General features: G+C 43.6%; 1 protein-coding gene across 1 annotated transcript in view; it reads left to right on the top strand.

Moving 5' to 3' along the window:
- Nucleotides 1–24,908, top strand: part of LOC111154480 (FAT atypical cadherin 3) — a 507,157-nt gene that overhangs the window by 369,933 nt on the left and 112,316 nt on the right. Inside the window, exons 4-5 of the mRNA XM_022514093.1 lie at nt 16,403–16,717; nt 19,088–19,298. Coding sequence (XP_022369801.1) covers nt 16,403–16,717; nt 19,088–19,298 — 526 coding nt within the window. The remainder of the gene's footprint in view (nt 1–16,402; nt 16,718–19,087; nt 19,299–24,908) is intronic.

Raw genomic sequence — 24,908 nt, 5'->3', positions numbered from 1 at the left:
AATGAAATCTTTGAAAAATACATATTTCAGATTGAGACTAGTAAATATATGAATTATCTATATGAGACTAGTAAATATATGAATATATATATTCATATAAATATATGAAGACATGATACTTCCTCACTGTTAGCTGGTTTTTCCAAGTGTCCATGAACTTGAGCTCAAGCCCTCTGAGTCTAGGAGGATGTGGGAGCATTAGCCTGGATTTTACAAAGTGCTATGTCTTTTGAGACCATGCTGTCACCCACGAGCTGAGTGACTTTAGAAAAAGCTTTTGACCTTGCTCAGTCTTCCATCAGTTATCAAATGGAATTAATCCTGCTTGACCAATTTCCCTTGTCAAATTGTTGGGAGAATCAAATGAGATCACAGATATGAAAGTGCTCTGAAGGCGTGGCGTGAATCACGTGGCCTCAATATTATTATTGAAATGGGTCAGGGGCCCGGAATATGAAGGGTCCCTGTCACCCCATAGTTTTCAGTAATAAATCACCCCTGATGGCAGACCCACAAACTCCGCAAGGCACTGAGAAAGAACACTAAGACTGGAGCTGGCCTGAGAACCCCAAGTATGTCAGGGGAACGGCTGGATGAGGGCACACAGGTCGTCCATACTCAGCCTGCCCTGATTTCAGTGGTGAGTCCTGGACCCCTGACCAATGGATTTCAAGACCAAAAAGGACCAGAACCTGGATAACAGCCATATGTCATCACCAGGGAATCTTCAGCTGCTGCCAACACAATTACCTGATGTCTCATGTGATCTTTTATTTGTATCATTTCTAGAGGTTTCTGGGGAAGGTTGTGAGCCTGTATATTTTGGTAATGGGCCTATTCATTGGAGCATGGAAACCAATAACTCTTAATGATCAAAAGAAATCTTCATCGCCTTTAAGTCTATTCAAAAATCATTTTTATCATAAGCTTTCTACAGAGTTTTTCATTCTGGTAAAAGTCTACTCAGTTTGGAAGCTTTATACGCTGGTTCCTTTTATTGTCATGGAAGGCTGCCTAGGACATTCTCCGTATGTTTTAGTGAAATATTGTTTCTTACACTGGTCAGCTATTGGAATCCTTGACATACTCCTTTGACAAAACCAGAAGGAAAAGAAAGATGCTCACTTGCAAAGTTACATGTTAAAATCTGGAATGAGATTTTTCAGGACGATTGGAGCAAATCACTCAACCTTCTCTGAGTGTGCGTCGTGGTGGTAAATCTTGCCAAGTGCTTGGCAATCCCTGCTGCCTCTCACATGCTGAAACATGGTTTGGGAATATATTTCCCTGAGAGCTTTTGCCATAAAGTCAGAATAGTTTCAGCTGCCTGCTAAGTAGAGTCTTACAAAGAGATAGTCATTATTCGTGACTCACAGTGCTGCCCACCAGGGATCTCTTTCACACATAGGTGCTTGTAGGCCTGATCGTCTGAGAGGAAAGTTTTGGGAGAAGAGAGAGGAAGGACGGAAGGGAGGGAGGGTGGGAGGCAAGGGAGGGGAGGGGAGGGAGGCAGGCAGAAAGGGAAAGAACAAACAGAGGGAGGGAGGGAGGGAGGAGGGAGGGAGAACTGTCCTGGCAATGCTGTGCCCTGGTTCATAAAATGAACAGGGAGGGTATATCTGTTAAGCACAGGGACAACTCTGGCCTGTGTGAATATAACACATAGTAGGGAGTCATATTTGATCATCATAATCGTACTCGGAGAATAAAAATTCAACTTCGTAGAGTGTCATCTGTAAAACCTACTGTATTACATTTTCACCCAGCAGAGAAACCGAGTACTTATGGAAGGCCTTGCATTTCAAATGACTTTTCAATATTTTTGCGTGGACAAAACGACTATTGCTAGAGTTTACAGATGCGTAACTTGAGTTATACATTTTTAATTGACTCCTGGGGCAGTGTGACTCTCATTTATCTTCCACGATTTAACACATTTAATCTATTTTGCTTTTGACGTGGGCAGAAAGTTCACCAGCCTCTGTTTTTTACATTACTTAGGCTTGGTGGTGAGAGCTGCCTCTGGGGCATGACGATGAGAATGTTCTTGCTGAGCCCTCTGCCTCCAATGTTGAAAAAGTAAAAAGTGAAGAATCATTTTATTTTATTTTATTTTATTTTTTAAAGATTTTATTTATTTATTTGACGGACAGAGATCACAAGTAGGCAGAGAGGCAGGCAGAGAGAGAGAGGAGGAAGCAGGCTCCCTGCGGAGCAGAGAGCCCGACGTGGGGCTCGATCCCAGGACCCTGGGATCATGACCTGAGCCGAAGGCAGAGGCTTTAACCCACTGAGCCACCCAGGTGCCCCTGAAGAATCATTTTAAATGGAATTTAAACAGATGAGTGTTGACTGGGAGCAGAGTGCAAGTTTTAGGCTTTTATTTCTTCTAATTATTCTTGCAGGTGATTATTCATTGTCTCAAGTTATTGGATTTCTGAGTCTAGTTGATTTCAGGGTCAGAAGACAACTTGGCATTTTTTTCTCCCTTTATTTCTGGGAGAAGAGTTTTAAGAAAAAAAACAAAACATGTAAATCCTTAGAAAGAAGATAGTCGTACTTTTTATTTTGCACCAGTCATTCAAATACTCAAGAATTTTTAACCAAAAGGGTTCCTAGAGCACCCATGTCTTTGCTTTTTTAATTCCTTACTGCCTTATTAACATTTCCAGGCTTTTCATTTGATGAGTACGATTTATATTTTACATGTGTGCTTAGGTTTCCTTTTCTGGATGCACCATGGAATTATTTCATTGCTGTTTGTCTTATTTGAGTTTCCATATCTTTGGCAGTTTACTTTTCCCTACATTGCTTTCATCCATCCCATTCTAGGTCCTGAGAATGGAAAGAAAGTTCCTCCCTTTGAGGAACTCACAAATAGTTTTCAGGCGGTTTGATAGAAATGAGCGGTTTCAGGCGGTTTGATAAAAATTCTTCTTCTCGAAGAAGAAGAATGTAGTTTAGACCGGGGACGGGGTAGATATGTTTACATTCTCCTGGAAGGCAAGAACTGGATGAACATAACTGCACATCTGGTAAATATGCTGAATACGGATACATTATGAGACTTCCTAACTATTGCATATTGACCATTATGTTCATTGTCAAGTTTCTCTTTCCAAATCTGTGTAAGTCTAATGAATTGATCTTTATTTAAAACTTCCCTATACTCCCTTTCATCTTGAGAAAGTAATTAGGATACTTTAAGTATCTAAGATGACCCATCTTTCTCTTTTAGTAGCTGCATCCTGAGACATGCTTCCCCAGGGATTTTAATTTTATTATGTGCAAAGAACAAACCCTACCTGTTGTGTGATTAATACAAGAGTACGCAGGATTTTTAATAGCTCTGTTGATGGGATAATGAATAATGTTTGTTTCTAACCAACAGGATATCTACCTAATTTATCCTAATTTACTAGCAATCTAAGATCCTTACTATGACTCAAAATTAAAATAACATGCTGTTAGAAGTAGGAAAACAAAGCAGGATAAATAATTCCTTCACCAATCCAGAGCTGCATTCCTGATCCCTGTTGTGAAAACCTAAGGGAACTGATGTTAGTTTAGCATTTATTATATATCAGCACATCATGCCCAGTGCTGCCAATATCGTGATTGATGTGACATGTCTTCACCACCAGGGAAGTGAAGCTCGTTCAATGCAAGGGTGTTAAGGAGGACAGACATAATAATTAGATATGTGATCAGTGAGACAAGTGAATCATAAAAAGGAAGGACTTTGAGCGTGGTCTCTGAGAAGGTGTCATAAAGGAACAGACATTTGCATCTGGCCTTGAAGGATTTTACAAGAATTTTAAGAAACAGGGAATAAAGGGGATTCTATGAAGTGGGAATCCCAGTCAAAGGCAAAAGGGCATTGAAGTACATGTCCCATGTTGGACGAAGTAGACTGGTTGCTTCCTGAGAGAAGGGAGCCCATGTTGCTCACCACCGTATATCCAGTTTGTCTAAAACAAGGCATGTTGTAAAGCACCGGGTTATGTGTGTTGAAATAATGTACTCTGATTGTGATTAAAACTTCGGGTATGGGGGCATCTGGGTGGCTCAGTCGGTTAAGCAGCTGCCTTCGGCTCAGGTCATGATCTCAGGGTCCTAGGATTGAGCCTGCTTCTCCCGCTCCCTCTGCTGTTTCCCCTGCTTGTGCGCTCTCTCGCTCTCCCTCTCGCTCTCTCTCAAATAAATAAGTAAAATCTTAAGAGGAAGAACTTCAGGTAAAGACTGGGTAAAAACTAGAAGCTGAGAGTAGCAGTGGACAGGCTGTATCAATACTAAAGAATCTCACATGTTAATCCTGAAGAGTGTGGGCTTTGTCTTGTAAGTCAGCACTTCCCAAAGTACGTTCCTTGAAATATCAAGTCTAAAGGATGTTAATAAGCATTGCTCAACAAAAGGATCTTATTGTCACATAAGCTTGGGACACACAGATTTAAACAAAATTAAACCAGCTTCTTTGCTTTCATTTCACTCAGAAAGCTCTACCTACCGTGTTCTTCAGACTTCTGGGATCCTGGACCCTCTCTTTTTAAGGCAAGCTCATTGCAGGACCGATGTTCTCCATGACACATTTCATTAGATTTGCTTTAAGCAGTGGACAGTCCCTGAAGTCCTCTCAGCAGGGGACTGACATCATGTGAATTTCCTACTAGGAGAGTCTCCGGTCTTCTAAAGAATGGACTGAGATAAGGCAAAACTAGAGGCAGGGAAACCAGGCTGAAGACTGGCACAAGATGATTTAGGGAGGAGATCCTGAGAGCCTGACCCCAAGAAGAGAGAAGAAAGAACTGAGAGATACAACTGACCCTTCAGAGGTAGAATTGTCAGGGCTGCTGTTAGAATGACACAGGTGGTGTCCTGCTCAGGGACACTTGGCCGAGGCGGTCACGGAGCACCACCGAAGCCCACCCACACTTTGTTCCTAAGTCCTGCATCCTGGTGCAGAGCTGCCCCCCATCTTCACCTATTTCTGATTCACCCCTGGCAATGTGCCTCGTTAATGACTGATGAGATGTGGGAGGAGGGCCAGAGAAGTGTTCAAGATGACTCATATTTGTTGTCTAGGTGACTGTAGGGCTAAAGATGCCTTCAGTTGGTTTTTTCTTTTCTTTTCTTTTCTTTTCTTTTTTTTTTTTTTTTGGAAAGTTCTTTAGATTTTTATAAAATCATAGTGCCTGAAATCCTCATACCCGGAGTAGGAACGATGTATGTTCGACTCCCCTTGCTCTGGTCTCTGCCAAGAGCTACAGTTTTATCTCTGAAACATTAAAACATACATCCTATCCATACAGAAAGATTTTTACCAAGACCTTGAACCAAGGGTTACGAGCTCAAATGTCTGCAGAGCCCACTCTGGCATCGTAAGTGAGTGAGGGATATCAGGCAGTGTTTGCGTATGAAGCTTACAGGAATGTACTTCGCTTACGAAAGAAATGTGCTTTCTTCCATTTGTCTTTGAATATGCAGAATTCTCCATCTATCTTTTATAACCATATTTGATAAGAATATGGGCAGTGAGAAGTATTTCTGCATTTGAAGAAAAATTTCTGAACAATGTTATTGAGTGACATTGACGTGGCTGAAACATTAAGAACCGAGGAGAGAGGGATGGGCCGGTCCTTCTGAGTTTTCAGGAGAAGCTGAGAATTGGAATTTTTATATGAAACCTCTCTAGTTACGAATGTTGGCAGAAATTTTTGTACTACCCTGCATAGGCCTAGGAAAATCCTATTTCTGGGCCACCAATTTTTTCATGACTTTTACCGTAGTCTATATGTGCTCTCATATGTATCCTTGGGCTTAATTTCTTTTTAAGTGGATTGATTTAAAATTCATATTTTTAGGTAGATAAGGTGTTAAAGGACCTGCTGAGTTGTCATACAAACCCATGCTGAATTACCAAGCGAGAGGAGCAAAGCTTTCTCCTGAGCTAGTAATTAGAACAATGTCTTTATTTTTTTTGTATTAAGTCTTGATTGTGGGAAGAATGACCAAAAATCTGGTGTCTGGTGGAAGTGTTAGCATTGAAATCCAAAAAAACATCATCAGTGGAGCTAAAGGCGTGAGAGTCTGCAGGATAGAAGTAACATAAAGTGTGAGGTCCGGTGCTGGGAAGTAGGGAGGCTACCAATATACACTTCACATAGTAATTCATACCTGGTGGATTCAGTTTCACAGAGAAGGGGATGTGGAATAGTATACGGACGAAGGCCTTAATGGCAGGGGAATTACGAAATGGTACAGGGGGATTGAGTCCTGGAGCTAATATGATGTCACATCTTAGTTCGTAGCAGAACTTTCTTAATGGCCCACATGTGGGCACATAGATTGGACCCATCTGTTTGAAAGGGGGAGTTAGCACATGTGTGGTAATCACCATCATTCTAAAGAAACTTGGAGGAGGTGTTTAGTTCCTGCTGATCGGGAAGATTAGAATCAAGCAAGTTTTATGAATAGAAAATGATGAGCAGATGAGCCTGGAAGGAAATGGAAATGTGATGAGATTAGTAGCTGATGTGTACCTCTCTGCAGGGAAAAAAAGCTTTAAGAGATGTCAGGCTGGGAAATACTTTATTTCCTGAAGTGCCAAGAAGAGATTTGGACAAAGCTTTATAATCTTAGCAGCCACTGCCAAAGCGAATTGGTCAAGGATCTTTCTAAAAAAGCTGCCATTTAGAAATCTCTGGGTCTAAACATGGCAGTGAAAAGGTACCTTCATTGTCCTGAGATGCAAGGTTCCCACATGCATCCAACCAACAAGTGTTTTTTGAGGACCCACTGTGTGCCAGTGTGGGCCAGCCCCTGGAGTGGCTCACAGACTTATGGGAACCCACGCCCTGCAGAAGACAGACCACACGTGCTCACGAGAGGTCTCCGGGTGGATTGTGAGCAGATTTGTCCTGGGGGCCCCCCAGTAATGTGACATCTTGGGGCAAAGAGAGAGCGTGCAAAAATGAATGGCATGATTCAGTGACCCCAAGACCTAGGTTCCAGGGATCATGGCGCCCTTCTGGTTTGTGCCTTTAACTTTTCAGGGCAAACTTTCTAGAAGATAGTTTAGAGTAAACTCTCATCAGATTAACATCATCTGATCCCTGAAAGATAGCTAACCTGACCACTCAGTGAATAGATTTTCTTGTTTCCATGCCTCTGTAACATGTGGAAGGGAACACACCCCATTCTCTTCAGAAAGCTGCCTGGTGCCTCCTAGATTCACCTCTTCGCAGGACATTACCTATGTGCCCGCCTTTCCTACATCCTTCCTCCCTATCTTTTCTTACCTCCCTCACTCTGTACTTTCTTTTCTCTCCTTTCCTGTTTCCTTCCTCTCATCTCTTCCTTCTTCCCTTGTTTCCTTTCCTTCCTCATTCCCTCCTTTTTCTTATTTCAAAGGAAGACTTTTCCCGTAAAAAATAAACCATTCCACGAAGATATTCAGCTGAATACACCTCCTGAAGTACCTAACTTACTGGAAACTGGAAAGCGCAGGGACACGAATCTTCCACAGTCCAGAGAATATGTATGTCCCTCAACTGTACCTAGGCAGGATGGTGAGTGACTAGAGCGCCTCCAGATGATTTCTTAATGCCAACTGATAGGTCAAATCAGAGAAATCACACGTAATAAAACCGAGGGCAGATGGTATAAAGCGGGCTTTTTATTTCTTTCCCTCCATGGAAAATATGGGAGATAGTACAGGTTAATTTTAGCTCAATGATTTTTACCTTTCAGAAGGTTTATCTTCAAGAGCTGTTCCTCCTTCAAGACCTACCCTTAATTTAGTGTTTGTACATAGTTTCCTCTCCAGAAATGGAAGGAAACACTTGTCTTCCCAACAGGGCAGTCATCTGAGCCCACTAGCAGACAGGTCTGGATTCTGACCCCCACATTACTACTCAATGCCGGGGTATACTTGGAGGAGGTCATTTCTCTGTTTCTCCCCGGGTAGGGATGAGATAGAGTTGTTTTCAACTTCTCTACTATCTTGAGAAGATTAAGTTTTTAATGTTTGGGAAACATTCTGAAGATGCAAGTAAACAGAGCCTCTCCTCTAAACACATCTCTTCTTTTTTAAAAGCATGTAGCATTTCGAAAAATACCGAAATTAAAACCTCTGCAATATTGAAATCACACAGCTGAGAAGTTCTGAACACGAGGCATCACTTGAAGCTCAAAAGGCAGCTTGGAATTCTGGAGCCAATGTCTTGGAAAAATTAAGGTTATTGCCAGTAATACGATGTTGGTCTAAGAAGCTCATCTGTCTAGACCTGTTTCCTCATCTGTAAAGCGGGCAGAATGAACCAGAATGATGTCTAAATTCCCACTTACTCGTGAGTTCTCTTAGTGTCTAGTGACTCTGTGCTTTGCTGAGTGTAAGGGTAAAGAAAGCCAGTTTTCCCTTGCTCTGAGGTTCTTCAGTGCATAAGAGAATGTTATAGGGAAAAGAAAATACTCAATAGCGGGTCCCCTTCCATCTGTTTGCCTACCCTTGATGATCAAGAATAGAGACATAGAGGGTAAGAGCATTGCTATCCACAACTGGTCTTGTGAGAAAAGAGTGAAAATAAATAGATATCCTCACTGGAATTAATTGTAACGGCCATAGCATCTAAAATCCTATGCATAGAGAATGTGTCCTTTGGACCCAGTGACCGCCCTAGGCATATTGCTTTAAAATGTCATCAGAGCCAAGAGAAGGGTAACATTATTAGTAATTGATTACAGGCTTCATAACCTTTGTCCCATTATGTTGCACACAGAAGATGATAATATTTGTACAAGACTCTCAAGTAAAAAGAAAGGATAACCCCAGCCAGAGATGACCAGCCCCGGGGGTCCAGCTCTATGAGGTCACATTCATCTACCCAAGAGTTAGGAAGTTCAGTGTCACAGGATATCTGAAACCTACTTGTCACGTGGTTGGAAGCTCTGCCTTGGTCTAAATGGCTTTATCTTTAGATTTCTTCCTCGCACAAATCTATGAGCTAGTTCCTGAGACATTTCATAATGAGATGGAGGAGGGAAACATAAATCCCCTTTGAGCTTTGTCTTCTGCCTTAGAAGAATTTCAGGGGCAAAAAATAGCTCCTAGAAATCAGGAGACTCAGAATAAGGACACAAAGTATTCGGGAAGAAGGGGCATTGCCAGGACAGGGAGAAAGTATGTGGCAGCCACGTGTGAACATGGAGATACTTGGTATTTGGGGTGTGATCAGCCTAGACTGTGGCAGATGGACTGGTAGGATAAGGGCTCTGTTTCGGAAGTGCTGAGGCCACCTGCATTGCAAAGAGTAAACCGTTGAGGTCTTGCTAGGATGTGCTGAGGCCATTGGAAGGGTGGATTGGAACGCATTCAGAGGCAGGAGTGTGGCCACACCCTCGAGTTGGTGCAAGCATTTAGGGGACAGGCAGCAGAGGGTCGTGGTTGGGGGCACAGACCCTGGACCAGGTGGAATCCACTTTTCTTCACCTTTCCCTGCCTGTCTATAACCTGTAGTTGGGGGATCATCCCCCCACCTTCCTTTCCCTGGGACGTGAGGACAAATGGCTTAGTGTCTGTAAGCACTTGGAAGAGTGCCTGCCCAGAGGAACATCACTGAGTGCAGGATAAATAAGAGGTAACAGGGAAGCTGAAGCCCTCCCCACCCCCTCCCCTCCTGCCTGGGCTCCTTTATCAGGGAGGAGGGGAGAGCAGATTTTGAGCGGGAACTGAGGGCTCAGAACTGTAAGAAAATAGCAGGAGACAGAACTGCTCTGAAGGTTTGCGTCTCAAGTCAGACAACCGAAGGAAGTCGCAGCTGCCGCCCAAGACCTGGTGGCAGTTTTTCAGCAGTTGAAGAGAAAAGGAAAGGTGCCAAAAGACGAGGGCCCATCCAAGATGGTCCCAGTTTTCAAAGGAGGGAAAAGCTGGATTCTAGAAGCAGCGCTCCAAGCTCGGTGTTGATCTGGAGCCATGTTTGGGGAGGGAGTTTCGAACAGATGGTTAACAGATGCTTCCGCGGAGACTCCGCAGGGTCGGGAAAAGAGCATGAGCTGTGACGCCAAACTGACTTGGGTGCGAATCTGCGTTTTGTCACTTCCTGGCTGAGTGGCCTTGCAAAAATTCCTTACTTAACTTCTGAGCCCCACTGTCTGTCTTACTAGCTGTAGAATCCAAGTGGCGATGTCTACCAGGTTCCTGTAAAAAGTAGGGACAACGTAAATCACCACACAAAGGACCGAGCAAAGCAGGCATGCTGTTAAGTGAGAGCCCTGTAACCAAAGACGCGGCAGAATGTGAGGTTTACAACAGAGGTCAGCAATTTTTTTATGTAGAGAGCCAAATAGCAACTATTCCGGCTTTGGGACCCATATTTTCTCTGCCTCAACCTTTGGACTCTTGTATTTATAGCAGGAGACCAGCTCTAGGTTACATGTTAATGAGTGCGTGGCTGCATCCCAATAAAACTTTATTTACAAAAACAGGCGGCCAGGTTTTGGCCTCAGGGCTATAGTTTGCCAAATCCCTGGTTTAAAACCGAACTGCCAGGGTTAAAACAATCTCTTCCACTTAAGAGCACTGTGACCCAGGAAAAGTTCTTAAATTAAAGTTCTTTATCAAATAGGTGTAATCTATCTCATGAGACTGTTTGAATAATCAAAGGAATGAAAGGAGCCCAGCCACCGTGTTGCAAGGAAGCATAGGCTCAGCCCCAGCTGTGGCGCCAGCAGTGGCTACTGTCAACCAATAGACATGTCCAGTGACCTACAGACCCAGCTCCCTGGGACTGCAGTTGCTTATGAGATACCCCAAGTAAGAACATCCTCGTTCAGCCCCAGAAGCCAGGAGAGATAAATAAATCATTATGGGTTATTTAAGCCCCTGAGTTTTGGGTTACACAGCTGCAGATTACCAGGATAAGGTGCAAGAGAAATTTGACTTTTTCTGTATAGTTACAAAAGGTAGACCTGGTCTCTGGGAAGCGACAGGCAGTCTGGGCTAACGACAGGCAGGTAGATTCAGGTTCAGTATTAAAAAGAGCTTTGGGAACAATGAACTTGTCAAACAACCAATGGGCTGCTTCCTAAGGCAGTGAGTGTGTCTTATTGAAAGCATGTAAACGGAGGCCAGTTCATGGCAGGTCCAGAATATTATAGAAGATTTGGGGCATGCAAGAAGGGTGAATTTAGTATGAATCCAGAATTTGTGTTGGGTGGTTTGTTGGTTGGTGTTATCTCCCAATTTCCCTCGAAAAGAGTTTTGTAACTACAAGGCACTGGATGAAAATTTCATTTGTTTAATGAATATTTGTTGAATACTTGCTGCACCTGCTGTCATAGGTGCCAGGAATTCATGGGTGAACAAAATAGACGAATGCCAATGCACAACGGAGCTCATCTTCTAATAAAGGAAGACATGCAATAAATAAGATTGTGAGTTAAATATATGTCTGATAATGAGAAAATATCAAGGGTAAAATACAAAGTATAGGAAGGGGGATATGTAATCCCTGAAGAGAGGTTTACAATGCCAAGTGTAATGGCCTGGAAATAGCCATTTATGATTAATTAATAGTTAAGGAGAATGTCAGAATTGAACTCTCCATTTTAGAAATATTTAATATATTTTCAGATACTTTCAATAATCCCTGGGGACAAGGCAGTGGACAAGACCCAAGGTCTCCACACTCAGGCAACATGAATGCTTCTATTCTATTGTAGGGAGAGAGACCATAAATACAAATACATCAGGAAATTTCAGTGAGTAAGAAGCGTGGCCTCCACCAGCTGCCATGAATCCAGAATTCTCCATGTCCATCCATTTTTGGTCTTATAAAGCTTTTGCATCTTCCGGAGATAGACATATAAACGTATTCCTCTTTGTGGTTTTATCGTTATAATCCACTGGGTTGTATTGATTTCCTCTGGTTCTACCTGATAATCACAGATCCCAGGGACACCACAGGAAAATGAAATGGACTGTACTGTACTTTCAGTGGAACTGCTTGCGTTGTGGTTCCTTTTGTTAGGTGCTCGCCGTAACCACCTAAAGAAATGAGTCTTTCAGGCTTTGATTAATTGCCAAACCACTGATTATTGATCATTGATGAGAACAGAAAATCCAGGTTAGGATGGCTTGGTATTCCCCTGTCGCATTGTGGCAGAGCAAGAAGGGAGAGTTTTCTAAACAATAGAATTCATCGTTAATGAAAAATGGCTCAGTGGGGAGATGGTGGGGATTTATCTGTTAGTTTTGCTTTGATCCCCGTTGCTGCTATTCCTTTTCCATAGAGACTGATTCCAGCTAGTGGGCTGAGCCCTAAGGCAACATGGAAAAATGAAGTCTAAAAAGCTGATGGAATCATTGATGATTGATATTCCAGGTACAAACAGAGCTGGACACATGAGTGGGTCTAGAGAAATAAAAAATGGAAATGAAGACTCTGAGGTCAGAAATGACGTAGTCATTGAGCAAGCATTTTTTGAGAGTACACGAGGTTATAGCAAGGATGAAGAAGTCAAGGTCCCTGCCTCTGAGTAGCTTATAGCCTGTTGAAAGAGCCAAAACACATGAATAGATCACTTCAGTAGATTATAGATAAGTGCCCGCAATGACCAGCACAGTTTGGGAAGTGGCTAGAAATCACTATGAGTAATCATGGGATTGGTGATGTTCTCGTGATGTCAGGTGGGTATGAAAGTTGTACTAGCTCTGTCTAACCCCCATTCCTAGATTCATAAAGCAAGGAGCACTTAGGGATTGTATGTTATCCGTCTCTTAATTTTTTTTACAGATGAAGAAACAGGGACTTTTCAGTGTCTGAATGTTTCCTCCACTTATTATCATAGGGAAGAGTTTTAGATAAATTAATTCTTAATTTCATTTAACAACATTTATTTGACACTTGGGGCTGCATCGGGTACCAGAGCATAACAATGAATAAGAGACAATTCCTGACCTAGAGTTGTTCTGGAAGGCTTGAGTGGAGACTGACAGACATACAGACACTGAAAAACACAGATGATTATTACTATGTCCTGGAGTTATGCACACAGTGGAGTGGGAACATGGTGAGGGCACCTCCATCTGTCCACCCGAGGCAGGATTGACTTCGGAGAAGGAGTGTTGGAACTGAAGCTTCTAGAATGAGTCAGGCGTATTCCCAAGAGAAGGCATTCCATGTGGACAATCAGCTGTACAGTGGAATGGGGATGTTAAGAATATGACATACTCAGAAACTCCCAGGCTCACAGTGTAACCGGGCACAGAGGCTGGAAAGGGATGGATAAGACACAGTGATAAGTAAGTCTGGCCAGATCCTTGTCCTCAAGGAGCCCCAGAAAGGTGTCATCCAAGGTCAGTGACATGATCAGATTTTTAAGGAAGAAATAACTTTACAACAAAGATGAAGGTTGGAGACAGGGAGACCAGGAGGCTACTGGAGCAATCCAAGCAGGGTGCACAACAGGTCTATGCTGGGGCAGTGTGGCAGAAAATGTGCACCTCCTGGCCTCCCAAGCTCAGCTGATGTGGATAGCGAGAACAGGACTCTAGAAAGGACTCTCGGTGGATGCCCGGGGTTCTGGAACAAACCAGTGTGGGAGTAGGTGGGGGGTGTCCTTCACAGAGAAGCAAAACAGGAGAGGGGGGAGGTTTGAAGGTAATGCTTTCAGTCTGTGACATGAGAGGTCCAGAGAATAGATTGCTGGTATATAGTTGGACATACTGGTCTGGTATGGAGAACGAGCCTCCGGCACAGGCATGGGCGTACACGTGGGGGAAGGATCAGCTGCAGCGGGTGCTGGAAGCCATGGATAAGACGGAAGAGCCACAGTCCAGAAGGCCAGAAAGGCAGCTGGGCTCTGTTGTAAAAAGGCCTCGAATGGTCTCTGCCAGTTTTATAAGGGGAGACTGCTTTGGCTGAAGAGGTTGCCCAAGTAAGACCCGAGTTAGAGTCCGATTCAGTAAATAAGCCTCTGTGGCACATGTTCGACCTCCGAGGCTTGACGCAGGAGTGAGAGCAGCAAAGCAGACCAGGCAAAGTCTGTTTTGCCCTTACACAGCTTATCAGCTCAGACGAAGAAGACTGTATTTAGTTACTTTCCAAAAGAGCACGACAAAAGAAAAGTATAGGGTAATGTAAAGCGTGCGCTTCAGGAAGGGATGGCGAGGGAGGCAGGAGGATGGCGCTTGGTCTGTGGGCTCGGAGAAGGCACCCCTGAAGAAATGACATTTCAGCTGGACCTCGGGAATGAGGAGGCAAGATGGAGGGGAAGGGATGGGGGGAGCACTCCCGCAAGAGAGGGCAGGGTGTGCAAAAGCCCTAGAGGGAAGAGCTTTTGCTCCCTGGAGGACCCAAGGATGCCTTTGTGGTCTGAGAGAGCAAGACAGCGGGGTGCTTGGGGTGAGGTGGGGTTGTGGGGACCCACCTTTCCCTGCTAAGCAGACATCTGGAAGACCTGGGTATATAAATCCAGCTCTACTCCAAAAGAAAGCATTCTTTAAAACTATTTTAGGTATTTATTTGAGAGGGAGAGAGTGAGAGACAGAGAGCACAAGGGGAGTGAGGGGCAGAGGAAGAAGCAGACTCGATCTGGGGCTCCATCTGGGGCTCGATCCCGGGACTCTGAGATAATAACCAGCACCGAAGGCAGATTCTTAACCGACTGAGCCACCCAGGCGCCCCCAAAAGAAACCATTTTTACAGCAGCAGGATCCTTGAGTGAGTGGTGAACTGCAGGCAGGAGGGTCTCTCCTTTCCTTGGCAGCCACGTGGCCCTGAACCAGCCCCAGGGCCCCGTCTCGAGCCCACCGAAGGGGATTTCTTGAGAAGCTACGAGGAGGTGATTTTGTGCACAGTGAAGACTGCGAGAGCTGTCTGGCGTCAGAAAGAGGCTGTTCAAGGAGAAAAGAGCGGCAGGGAAGTGGAGCGGCCAAGAAATCAATGTGTTTTGGTCAACACAGCTCACCTGGGAGTGTAACATTTAGAGCTCAGCGTGTCCGGGAAAATCTCAGGAGTCAAAATCCAGCGCTGGCACGTAGTGGTCCCAATGTGATCTTTTGTGAAACATAACAAACCAATTGGGAAAATAACTTTAGAAGGAAACTTGATTGATTTCTCAAAGAAAGCAAGAACTCCTATGAAAATTTATCTTAAGCCTATTAAAGCCATTCTCCTAGGCGGCTTGTAAGAAAAACTGAACTACACTGCAGTTTCATTTTGCAAAAAGCCTTTAATTTGTTTTTGCACGTTTCTGGCCTTTGTTTCCATTATTCCTGTCAAGCTGCTTTATTAGGTGAAAAACTGGATGACCAGGTGCTGTAATTTACTGTTGTTTTTCTCCTTTTGGAGCCGAGTACGTCTTCATGCTCCTTCCAGCCTCCAAATATGTATTTTGTAGGAATAAGCTGTCTTATTCTAGGTAATGATTTAAAGAAGAAACACAGGTTCTTCCAGGTTTGTGGTCACACAGAACATTAAGAATTGCCAAAAACTTAATAATACCTGGCTTTGGCTCTTGGTAACAAGGGGGCCTCTGAGCCTTTGTTTACTCATCTGTCAAATAGGAACAAGTAAAGCTCCACTTAGTGATGAAGGTGTTTTGGAAAGTGAGTGATACAACGTATGGAAGAGTGCTTTATAAACAGTGTCCCCATCCCCACTTACAAGTATTTCTATGATAGTAATTATTATCACTATGACCAAGAAGAAGATGACCAAGACACCAAGTCTCCTTTTCATTTCTCTCCTCTCTCTCAGTTTTCCCAGACACTCATAAGAATAGCACCTCAGAGATGCAGAAAGAAGTGTCCATCCCCCTCAAGTTTCCCAGAGGGGAAAAGCCATTATTTTGTTACTGTTAAAAAATGTATTATAACTGTTAAATGTACTTACAATGAACCATCAAAATTATGAAGCATATATTTCGGTTTTCCTTTTGTATAGTGACAGTGCAAAACTCACAAATTTTCCATGAAATTGGAAGATGGTGATATCATTGTCCAAGAATTAGAAGAAATGCCCATTGGTTAACATGTACTAATGATGATATTGTTTTTTGTGTCTGTCGAGGGTCATACTTCATGACCATAAGCTTATATAAGCTAGTACGTTTTGTAAAGTCAGTCTTATTTTCCTCTCCCTCTCCACTCCACAGCACACTCCACAGAACTCTGCTTTACTCCCACCCTTTCAGCAATGATTTCCATTACTGAATGTAAAGCAGTCCCTGCTTTTACAGATGAACTATGAAAAGTTATACATTGACTATGAACTACAGGAATAAGAAAAGTTGAGCTGCCCTAAGGCACAGAAGAGGCCTTTTGTGGGCAGATGGAGGGAGAAGTGGCAAGAAAGGTTTTTTTCCATTCTGATTGCAAAATGCTTTCTCTTTCAAAACTCAGGTGACTGTGACAGATGGCGGTTCCTCTCCAAAACAGTCCACAATTTGGGTGGTGGTTCAGGTTTTGGATGAAAATGACAATAAACCCCAGTTCCCAGAGAAGGTCTACCAGATCAAGCTGCCAGAACGTGACCGAAAAAAAAGGGGAGAACCCATTTATAGGGCTTTTGCGTTTGACAGAGATGAAGGCCCCAATGCAGAAATCTCCTACAGTATCGTGGATGGGAATGATGATGGAAAGTTTTTTATTGACCCTAAAACTGGCATGGTTTCTTCCAGAAAGCAGTTTACAGCAGGGAGTTATGACATCCTAACGGTAAGATCTTTCTGAACCTCAGTAACATTCATGGGAAGGGGGGACTTACTTTCTTCCTCATGTATATGCATTTGAGTAATAAATCTTTAGAGTAATAAGTACAGCCACACAGCTGTGGAAGGCTACTACTTTCTCCTTCAGTGAAATTTTAAAATAATGAGACCATTTCCTTTGGTTGTGTCCTATCAGCAAACCTCCTCCATCTCCAGTACACAGCCTGCCCCCTCACATACTCAGCCACACTTCCTGCAGCCTTAAATCATTGTAAGGTACTCAGCATAGATGAAAACTGAGGGTAGGAGAACACTAGAGTGACATGTTACACCCACCACCCAAAATATCATTCACTTCCCAAAGAAAACAACTCTTGTAATCATTGACAGCGTAATAGGACATGAATTTAGCCGTGAAAATTAAGACACGAATCTCAGCTATGCTTATTCTGCATAAGCTGCCACAGTGAAAAAACTTAAGTAAGAAATGACTACATTTTTCATTGTTAGAGAATTTTTTTTTAAAAATGAGCACTATCTCAAAGAGAGACTTAGAATTCCTGTATCTAAAAGTACCACCTGCTCTCACCACCCCCCAACCACTTTAGAAAGGTAGCATCTAGGCCAGAAAGGGGATGGGTCATCCTTATGAGTGATGGGTCCTTGCTGGTATCCCAACAGCTGTCAAGAGTCGGCTCCATCTGCCGTCCTTCTCTTAGTTTGTAGCCTTCTCTGCTGTATAGAGTCAGTCCTGTATTATTTTAAAGGATGGTCTGAGTTCCTTGATTTGTCTTTGCCGTCTTATGGTCTGGACTTGGGTTTCTTTCCCTGCTCAATAACCTATCCAGAACTGTGGGCAGAGAAAAGAAGATAATAGAGATGTGACCCTGTTTCTACCATTAGCAGCTCTGATGTAATATGTGTTACTATAGTTGTGTGACAATGGGAGACTTTGAAGACTGGATGGACGAACTGTAGTGGATACTGTTTGTGCCCCAGCCAGATCCCCATAGGCTGGTGCAGCTATGCCCCAACTGCTGTAGAGTGTTGGCTGCTAAGGGCTCATATCTGCCCCCTTCTAGAGAGAATCATCCTTGGCTGACCTTCTTGACCCAGGAGGTTACACACTCCCATCCCAGGCCAGCAGCTCATAGCCAATGACTAAGTGGTATAAAAGGCCGACCCCTTGCCTCCAGGTGGATTCAACCCAGCAGTACAACTGAGGATTCAGAAACCGCATGGGATCAGGCTGAGGTTAAACTTCAGCTGAGACCACACCTATGTTTACCTTCTTTCTCCTGTTCATCCTGCTTCATTCAGTGCCTTTCTCCCAAGAACACTTCCACCCAAAACGATTTGTACTCAAATCCCTGTCTCAGACCCTGCTCCTAGGAAACCTGACCTAAGACGTGAATCCTCGTAGGTCTTCTATCCCACAGGAGTTTTCTGGGGCAAAGTGTTTGTCATGATTCCATGGCACTTGGGTGCTGTGAGTTGTCACTGTTTTTAAAGCCTGTAACAAGTGACCATGCACTTGTACGTGTTATTTTTAAAATGCGATATTTTAAAATCCTTTTTTTTTTTTAATGTATTGATTTTTAAAAATTTTCTGTCCGTGGTTTTTGCTTGTTGAACTTGAACCGTCATTGAAGTCCAGGTCAACATAGCAGTTCACCCCGCACAGCTGAGTGGGCAGAACTGCTTTCTTCAGTGCTTATATAAGACCATAGGGAAGAGTCATTAATACCCTCCTCCCCATCCCACTGCCTCCAGGAACCCATGCTTTCACCAAAAGAGTTGTTTGCCCCTTCAGAGTTGGCCTAACTGAGGGGCTCCCAAGGCAGTGTGAGCAAGGCTGCTGCCTTTCCCACACCTATCCCCTCACCTTCCTCGGATTCTGAGTGAACACAGCGCTTTCCCCAGAATAAAGCAGAAGGAAGGAGCCACACAACACGACCACACACATTCTCATCCACACTTAAGGATTCACGGTGCACTTCATTCCCTTTCAAGCATCACCACCAGAGGTACAAGAAATCAAATGAGCTATTCCTACTTACGTGACTATCAGTCATGCCCATAAAACACTAAAAATGGTAAGTGCATCTTCTGTTTTTCAAGTTTTCCACATCTGTAAAGTTGGTGGTGGTTTAGATCACCTTCCAGTGAATGTGGTATGGGACCCCCCCCCCCACATGACTCAGTTGTGTCCCCTGATTCCTGAGCACATTCTCCTCAGACTCTGCCATCCTTTCCCTTTGCGGACACCGTGATGAGGAGGGATTCTTGGGCCCACGATGGATGAGGGACAGACCCCAATTTCCACAGGGATCTGAGCTCTAAGACCTCTTTCTATGTTCTCTCCATGTGTGAGTAGATAAAGGCAGTGGACAATGGGCGCCCACAGAAATCCTCCACGGCCCGCCTCCACATTGAATGGATTAAGAAACCACCCCCTTCACCTATACCGCTGACTTTTGACGAGCCGTTTTATAACTTCACAGTCATGGAAAGCGATAGAGTCACCGAGATTGTAGGGGTGGTGTCTGTGCAGCCAGCTAACACCCCTCTGTGGTTTGACATAGTTGGTAAGTTCGAGTCCTCCAGAGCAGTAATGGGCAAATTAATCACGGACTGGAGTAACTAGCCAAAAAAAATACAAAAAATACTGAGAAATTTAAAAAAAAAATACAAAAATAAAAAAACAACCCACTAACGATTAGTGCTAAGATGAAAAGATGTATAGTGCTGGAATGCAAGAGAGCCAGTAAAATGAATAATCGACCTGTGCTTTCGTTCCAACTCTGTAGCTAAGCTGAACAGAAAGTGCTCTTTGGCTGGATTTTCCATAGTACGTTATTTACTGCAATCTTAATGTCTTTCTGTGTGTCATTTAAATTCTATTGTCACACTTGGCTAATCTCATTTCTAAATGTATTGATGGTACTAGACTTGCTGTCCTTCATTTCTCTCTTTTCTTCACCTTTTTTCTGCATTCTGTTCTTTTTTTTTTTTTCTGCTCCCGACTGCCCTGCTTCAAGGTGGCAAGCATGCTCGAGAGATGTTCTATATTCTACAGACAGCTTGTGGGCAGAACTGTTCAACAGAAGGTACCCTTAGTGCAAACACATTTGCTAAAATACAGCTATCCAATCTGCCTTTTACGGTTTTTTTTTAAAGCAAATTAAATTACATCTTTCATAACTGCCTATGACAGGCTCAAGTGCAGCCCACAGATTTCATACAATGCCTCTAACAACTATTGCATTACTCGAATCCACGGACTCCCTTGTTTGAGGTTTGATGGGGTTTGGATTTGGGAGAGGGGTGGTTTTGATTTACTTAAAAAATTATTTTTTTTCTCTGCTTTTGAGGTATATGGGCTTTTGGTTGTTTTGTTTCTATCATTTGGTAGGTTGGGTTATGTGACGGGGCCTTTTCCAATTGGAAAAAAAAATTGAAATTTTTCCCAACACCTCTATTTTGCAGCAGTAGTGCCATTCATAGACCTAAAAGCTCCACCAAGAGGGTCCCTGGCTGCTGTCCACAAAAGGAAAGGCAGGAAATGGAACCTAGATATATAGCCAGTGAGCGCTTCCTACAAGAATGGAATAGAGAAAGCAGATGGAAGCGTGCAGAACAGACCGTGGGAGCCAACCTTTACATTCCTTGAAAGAAAGCAAGCAAGCACAGCAGGCTGCAAAAGGAGAGGGCAAAGGAGCACCCCTGTCCCCCCACACACAGGCAAGGAGAAGCAGGGCAGGGCAAACAAGTGCAGAGGACCAGGAAACAGAATGGGCCATAGCTCATAGGAGACAGCAGGGAGAGGATGCCGACCCCGGACTGGACGCAGGGTTGAGCTGGAGCTGACTTCCCATGCTTCTTTGTGGGAGGCCAGAAATCCAGAGACCTGGTCTGGGGGAATCATTTCCTTCCATATGTCCCTGCCTGGATGGGATGGGCAAGATCCTATCCCTCTTCCCAGGAATGGCTGGATCTGGAGAAAGCATTGAGAACATTCCACATCTGTTTTAATGAGGCACAGGAAAAGAATGCCCCCGGCCTCCAATCAAACCTCCATAGAAGGTCCTTTGAACTCCCCAAAATGGGTGTGTTTTCTGCATTATTTCATTTGCTGGAATGCCGGTAGAATGTCTCTGTTTTGCTTAGTTGGCATTAAATCTACCATCCCTGTACCTGGCCATCCTCATTCCAAGCTTTCAACTCCTTCTTCATCTCCACTTAAAGCATTTGAAATGGAACCTCTTCTGATCCGTGAAAGATGTCTTTGAGTCTGTATCTTCTCAGTAGTTTTCAGTCCATTAAGTTTTTATTTGATGCTGCTTCTTTCTTAGTGAAACAGAAAACGGCACGCGCGCATCACCTCGTTCTCTATGCCATCCCCTTTGGTGTTTCCTTCATTGCCACTCCCATCTGGAGTCACGGGAAACGCATCTCACGTTCTCCCTGTGTCCCTGGTGCCAGGCCTCCAGGGTCATGTGCAAGAGGGATTTCTCTTAAATAGCCCAGGGGCACCTGTCGGTTAGGTGTCGGACTCTTGGTTTCAACTCAAGTCATGATCTCAGGCTTGTGGGTTGGAGCCCTGCATCAGGCTCTGCACACAGCATGGCATCTAGTTAAGATTCTCTTCTCCCTCTGCCCCTCTCCCCTGATGTCTGTCTGTCTCTTTCTCTCTCTCTCTCTCTCTCTCTCTCTCTCTCTAAAATAAATAAATAAATCTTTTAAGAAATAAGTAAATAGCCCAGAGAAGAGTGTAGTCAAATCCCAGCAGGCAGCAGGGCTCTTGGCATTGCTGTCCTTTGCTGTGGGAAGGCTTACTGTCTCTCATTAGCCACGCGTTTATCTTCCTCCTCCCCTGACACTCCAGTTGACAAGCTCCTCTACACTCAACAGCACTGCTTCACACCCTTGTGTGATCCACGCATGCAACGTCCTGCCCCGTGACGCAGCCCGCTACCCCACTTCAAAAAAATACTCACGCGTACCCCACTTCAAAAAATCCTCCAAGCACACTTTTCTCTGACTTTCAGTTCCACCAGCCATTTGATCCCAGATATCCTGATCAGTTTGCAATTCCTCAGCCTTCCTGCTGTGTGTGTTTGTGTGTAGTAATGCTGGTAATGCTGCATGTCACCTTACCTGCATGTTTTCACATTAGCATTTTCAGTGCAATGGTGTCTTTTCATTTGTGTTGATCCAATCTCCATTCTTAACCCTTACAGTCAAGGCCTTTGTCTCCTCATCCCTTCCTCTTGCCCATGCTTGTGTTGATTGCTTCAGGGTGAGTGGGATAAACAGTGGTGACCCATGGAGATGCTCCAGGTAGCCAATTATTAAACCTACTCATGCCTCTTGAGACCAGTCCAGAGTTAGTGCGACCTTCTGCTATATTCCCAGCCTTAGCAACCATAGCACCGTGGACAAAATGAGAACTTTCCCGAGAAGAGCGGGGCAGTTTATAGGTGACTAACCTCCCCGGATGGAATCCCTTCAGGCTGCCCCAAATACATAGCCAGGAATCATCAAAAACATAGCACCAGTTTTCATGTTTCTCCACCTTCCTGTTTCTAAATGCTGCCCTATTCCTAATCCTCTCTGTGTCAGTAGTTCTCTTAACGAAGACTTACAGCATTGTCCCTCTAGTCTAGATGCTTCCATCACAGAGATTTCACTGTAGATCTGGTCACATCTAGCTGAGCTTCTTCTGCAAACTGAAATTACTGGGCCCAATGCCCAAACAGAACATGATTTTATTTCCATCCGCACATCCAGCCAACAATATCTTGAAACACCAATTCTGTTTCACCACAGACATTAAATCTTTTCCCCAGGTGCTGGGGTTGCTCTCACGATCAATATGGTCTCCCTTCCACCAAATCCCCCTTTTTAGAATCCTTTCTAATCGAACAGAGTCATTTTTTTTTTCAATCTGCTGACAATGCCTTTCCCTTCTCTAAAAATCTATTGTTTTCTTTATCATATTCAGATGTTTCCTTCTCACTTTCAGTATTTCTTGCATAGTTATCCTTGGCCATCCAGACTCTACTTTCTTTTCCCTTTGGTAACTGAGTGTCTTCCTCAGCCAAGCTAACTCAGAGGGAAAAGATAGGGAACATGGCTTCCTGATGTTTAAGAAATTTGGCAATATACTATAGTGGAATGTTGACATATACCATCAGCATGGATCTGAAATGAGATCTCATGTTGAGGTCGTGGTCTTGCTTAGGTAAATACTCAGCAACTCTTCCAAGAGAGTCAAGACTTGGTTCCATTATACACCTAGGGCACCTAGACAGCTATACAGACATTCCAGATCATTCAACATCCTGGCCTAGCACTTAAAGTTTACAGATGCCGCAACAAACGAATTCTCATTAAGTAAGCAGAAATAGTGTTTCTGCATGCTTTTCCCCCTGGGAGTGTAGTCTCTTCATTTCCATATTTCCAGATCTACCCGATTCTTGTTTAACTGCATTCCTTTTCCTCCCACCGTAATATAAATTCACAAAAACTATAGCAAGCAAGATCTCATTCCCAAGTGTGGACCCCTTTACCACGGATCAGCCAGTCACTTTCCTGTTCCTCCGAAGAGACCACTGCTTACAATATTATGTAGCGGGACCCTCTTCAGCTTCCAGAAACAGAAGCCCTACTTGTAACCCAGTAAAGAAAGCTGTGATTAAAAGGAAACACAATAAAGTTCAGCTGTTCTGTGTTTAAACAGCCCAATGCACAGCATGTTCCTTCTCTGTGTTAAAAGACAAATGAAGGGAACAAAAATAACCCATAATCCTTTGTGGTTTTATCACATATCTTCACACTTCTCAGGAGACTATGATTCAACCCAGCAGCTCCTTGATTTACATTCTTTTTAATGTGTACGGAATCTGGTTCGCAGCTCATTCCACATATCTTTATCCCAATGGCAAATATTTGTATTGTAAAGACCACCATTATTACACACTTCAAACAATTCCACTTCACCCACAGTTTGATGGCGGATGCTGCCACCCACTCTTCTTGCTTTTTACTTGGTACTTCGGTTAGAAAAATGGTTTTTCTTGTAGACAGTAAGCACTTAAAATATCTTGCTTATTTTCCTTGAAAACAATTCTCTGTTGGTGCAAGCTAGCACATAGGTCCAGCTCTAGCCAAAAGACCTGTCCATGTTGTAGGTATATAAAGATCACCTTGGTTCATACATGGTCATAGATTCCTATAGACTTTGGGTTCTGGGCTGCTTTCATCACATGAGCTTACATCTGCCCTTCTCGAGCCTTGTCCCCAAGTGGAGCCATCCCTTAGAGTTGGATCAAGTGGGCAAGTGAAACTCTTTGGTAGCGCTAATAGCAGGTCTGGTCTCTGACTATAGACTGAGTCTTTTCTAATCAAGCAACCATGTTTCCTTATCACAAAACTCTTACCCAGCCCCCCTGAGAGAAGCCATATCTGTGTACCATTTCTAACACAGTTGCGTACCCATTAGAGTAGTATTTGCTCAAAGACATTCAGTGGACCTCAAATACTTCATTTCTCCTATTCTGCACTCTGTCCCTAATTTGATCCCCAAAAGCCCTCCCTTTTCTCCATAGTGACATTACAGACCATAGGAGCACATCTGAAGAGGTTTCAGTGAAATAATAAAAAGCACCAAAAGCACCTTGTACATCAATTATTTTAAGAAAATGAATTTTAAACCAGATTCTAGAAGGATTTTCCTTCCTACCGCTGTTTCCTGATCTCTACGCAGCATCTCCTGCCTTCCATGTAAATATCCTTTTCAGCCCCATATTGTGCTTGCTTCATTCCAGGACAGAAAATTATTCATGATCAAACCATAATCGGTGTTTAGCATTTTTCCTTAAGTTCGACGTACATGCCGAACTTGAATGAACAGCTTGTGAACAACTCCCTTAATTCATTGAGATTCAGCAGCTCGGTGTTTTGGAAGCCTCTCACATAACACTCCCCACCCCTTGGTGACTACTAGATTTCGGTTGGTGTTTTTACAATTACACGCAGAGTGGAACGGAATCATATCCTAGGGGCCGGGCCTGGAAGTTTCTCTAAAGGGGAGGCGGTAGGGTACCCGCCATTGGATCTCATTATGGAGACATGGTGACATTTTGTACCCTTCTTTAAAGAAAGGCTTGACCAGATCATAGGCCAGTGCCCTG

The sequence above is a fragment of the Enhydra lutris genome, unplaced genomic scaffold (assembly GCF_002288905.1).
Source record: "Enhydra lutris kenyoni isolate GAN:26980312 unplaced genomic scaffold, ASM228890v2 scaffoldscaffold37, whole genome shotgun sequence".
Taxonomy (NCBI): Eukaryota; Metazoa; Chordata; class Mammalia; order Carnivora; family Mustelidae; genus Enhydra; species Enhydra lutris.
Note: the sequence above shows the minus strand (reverse complement) of the source record. Positions and strands in the feature narration are given on the sequence as shown.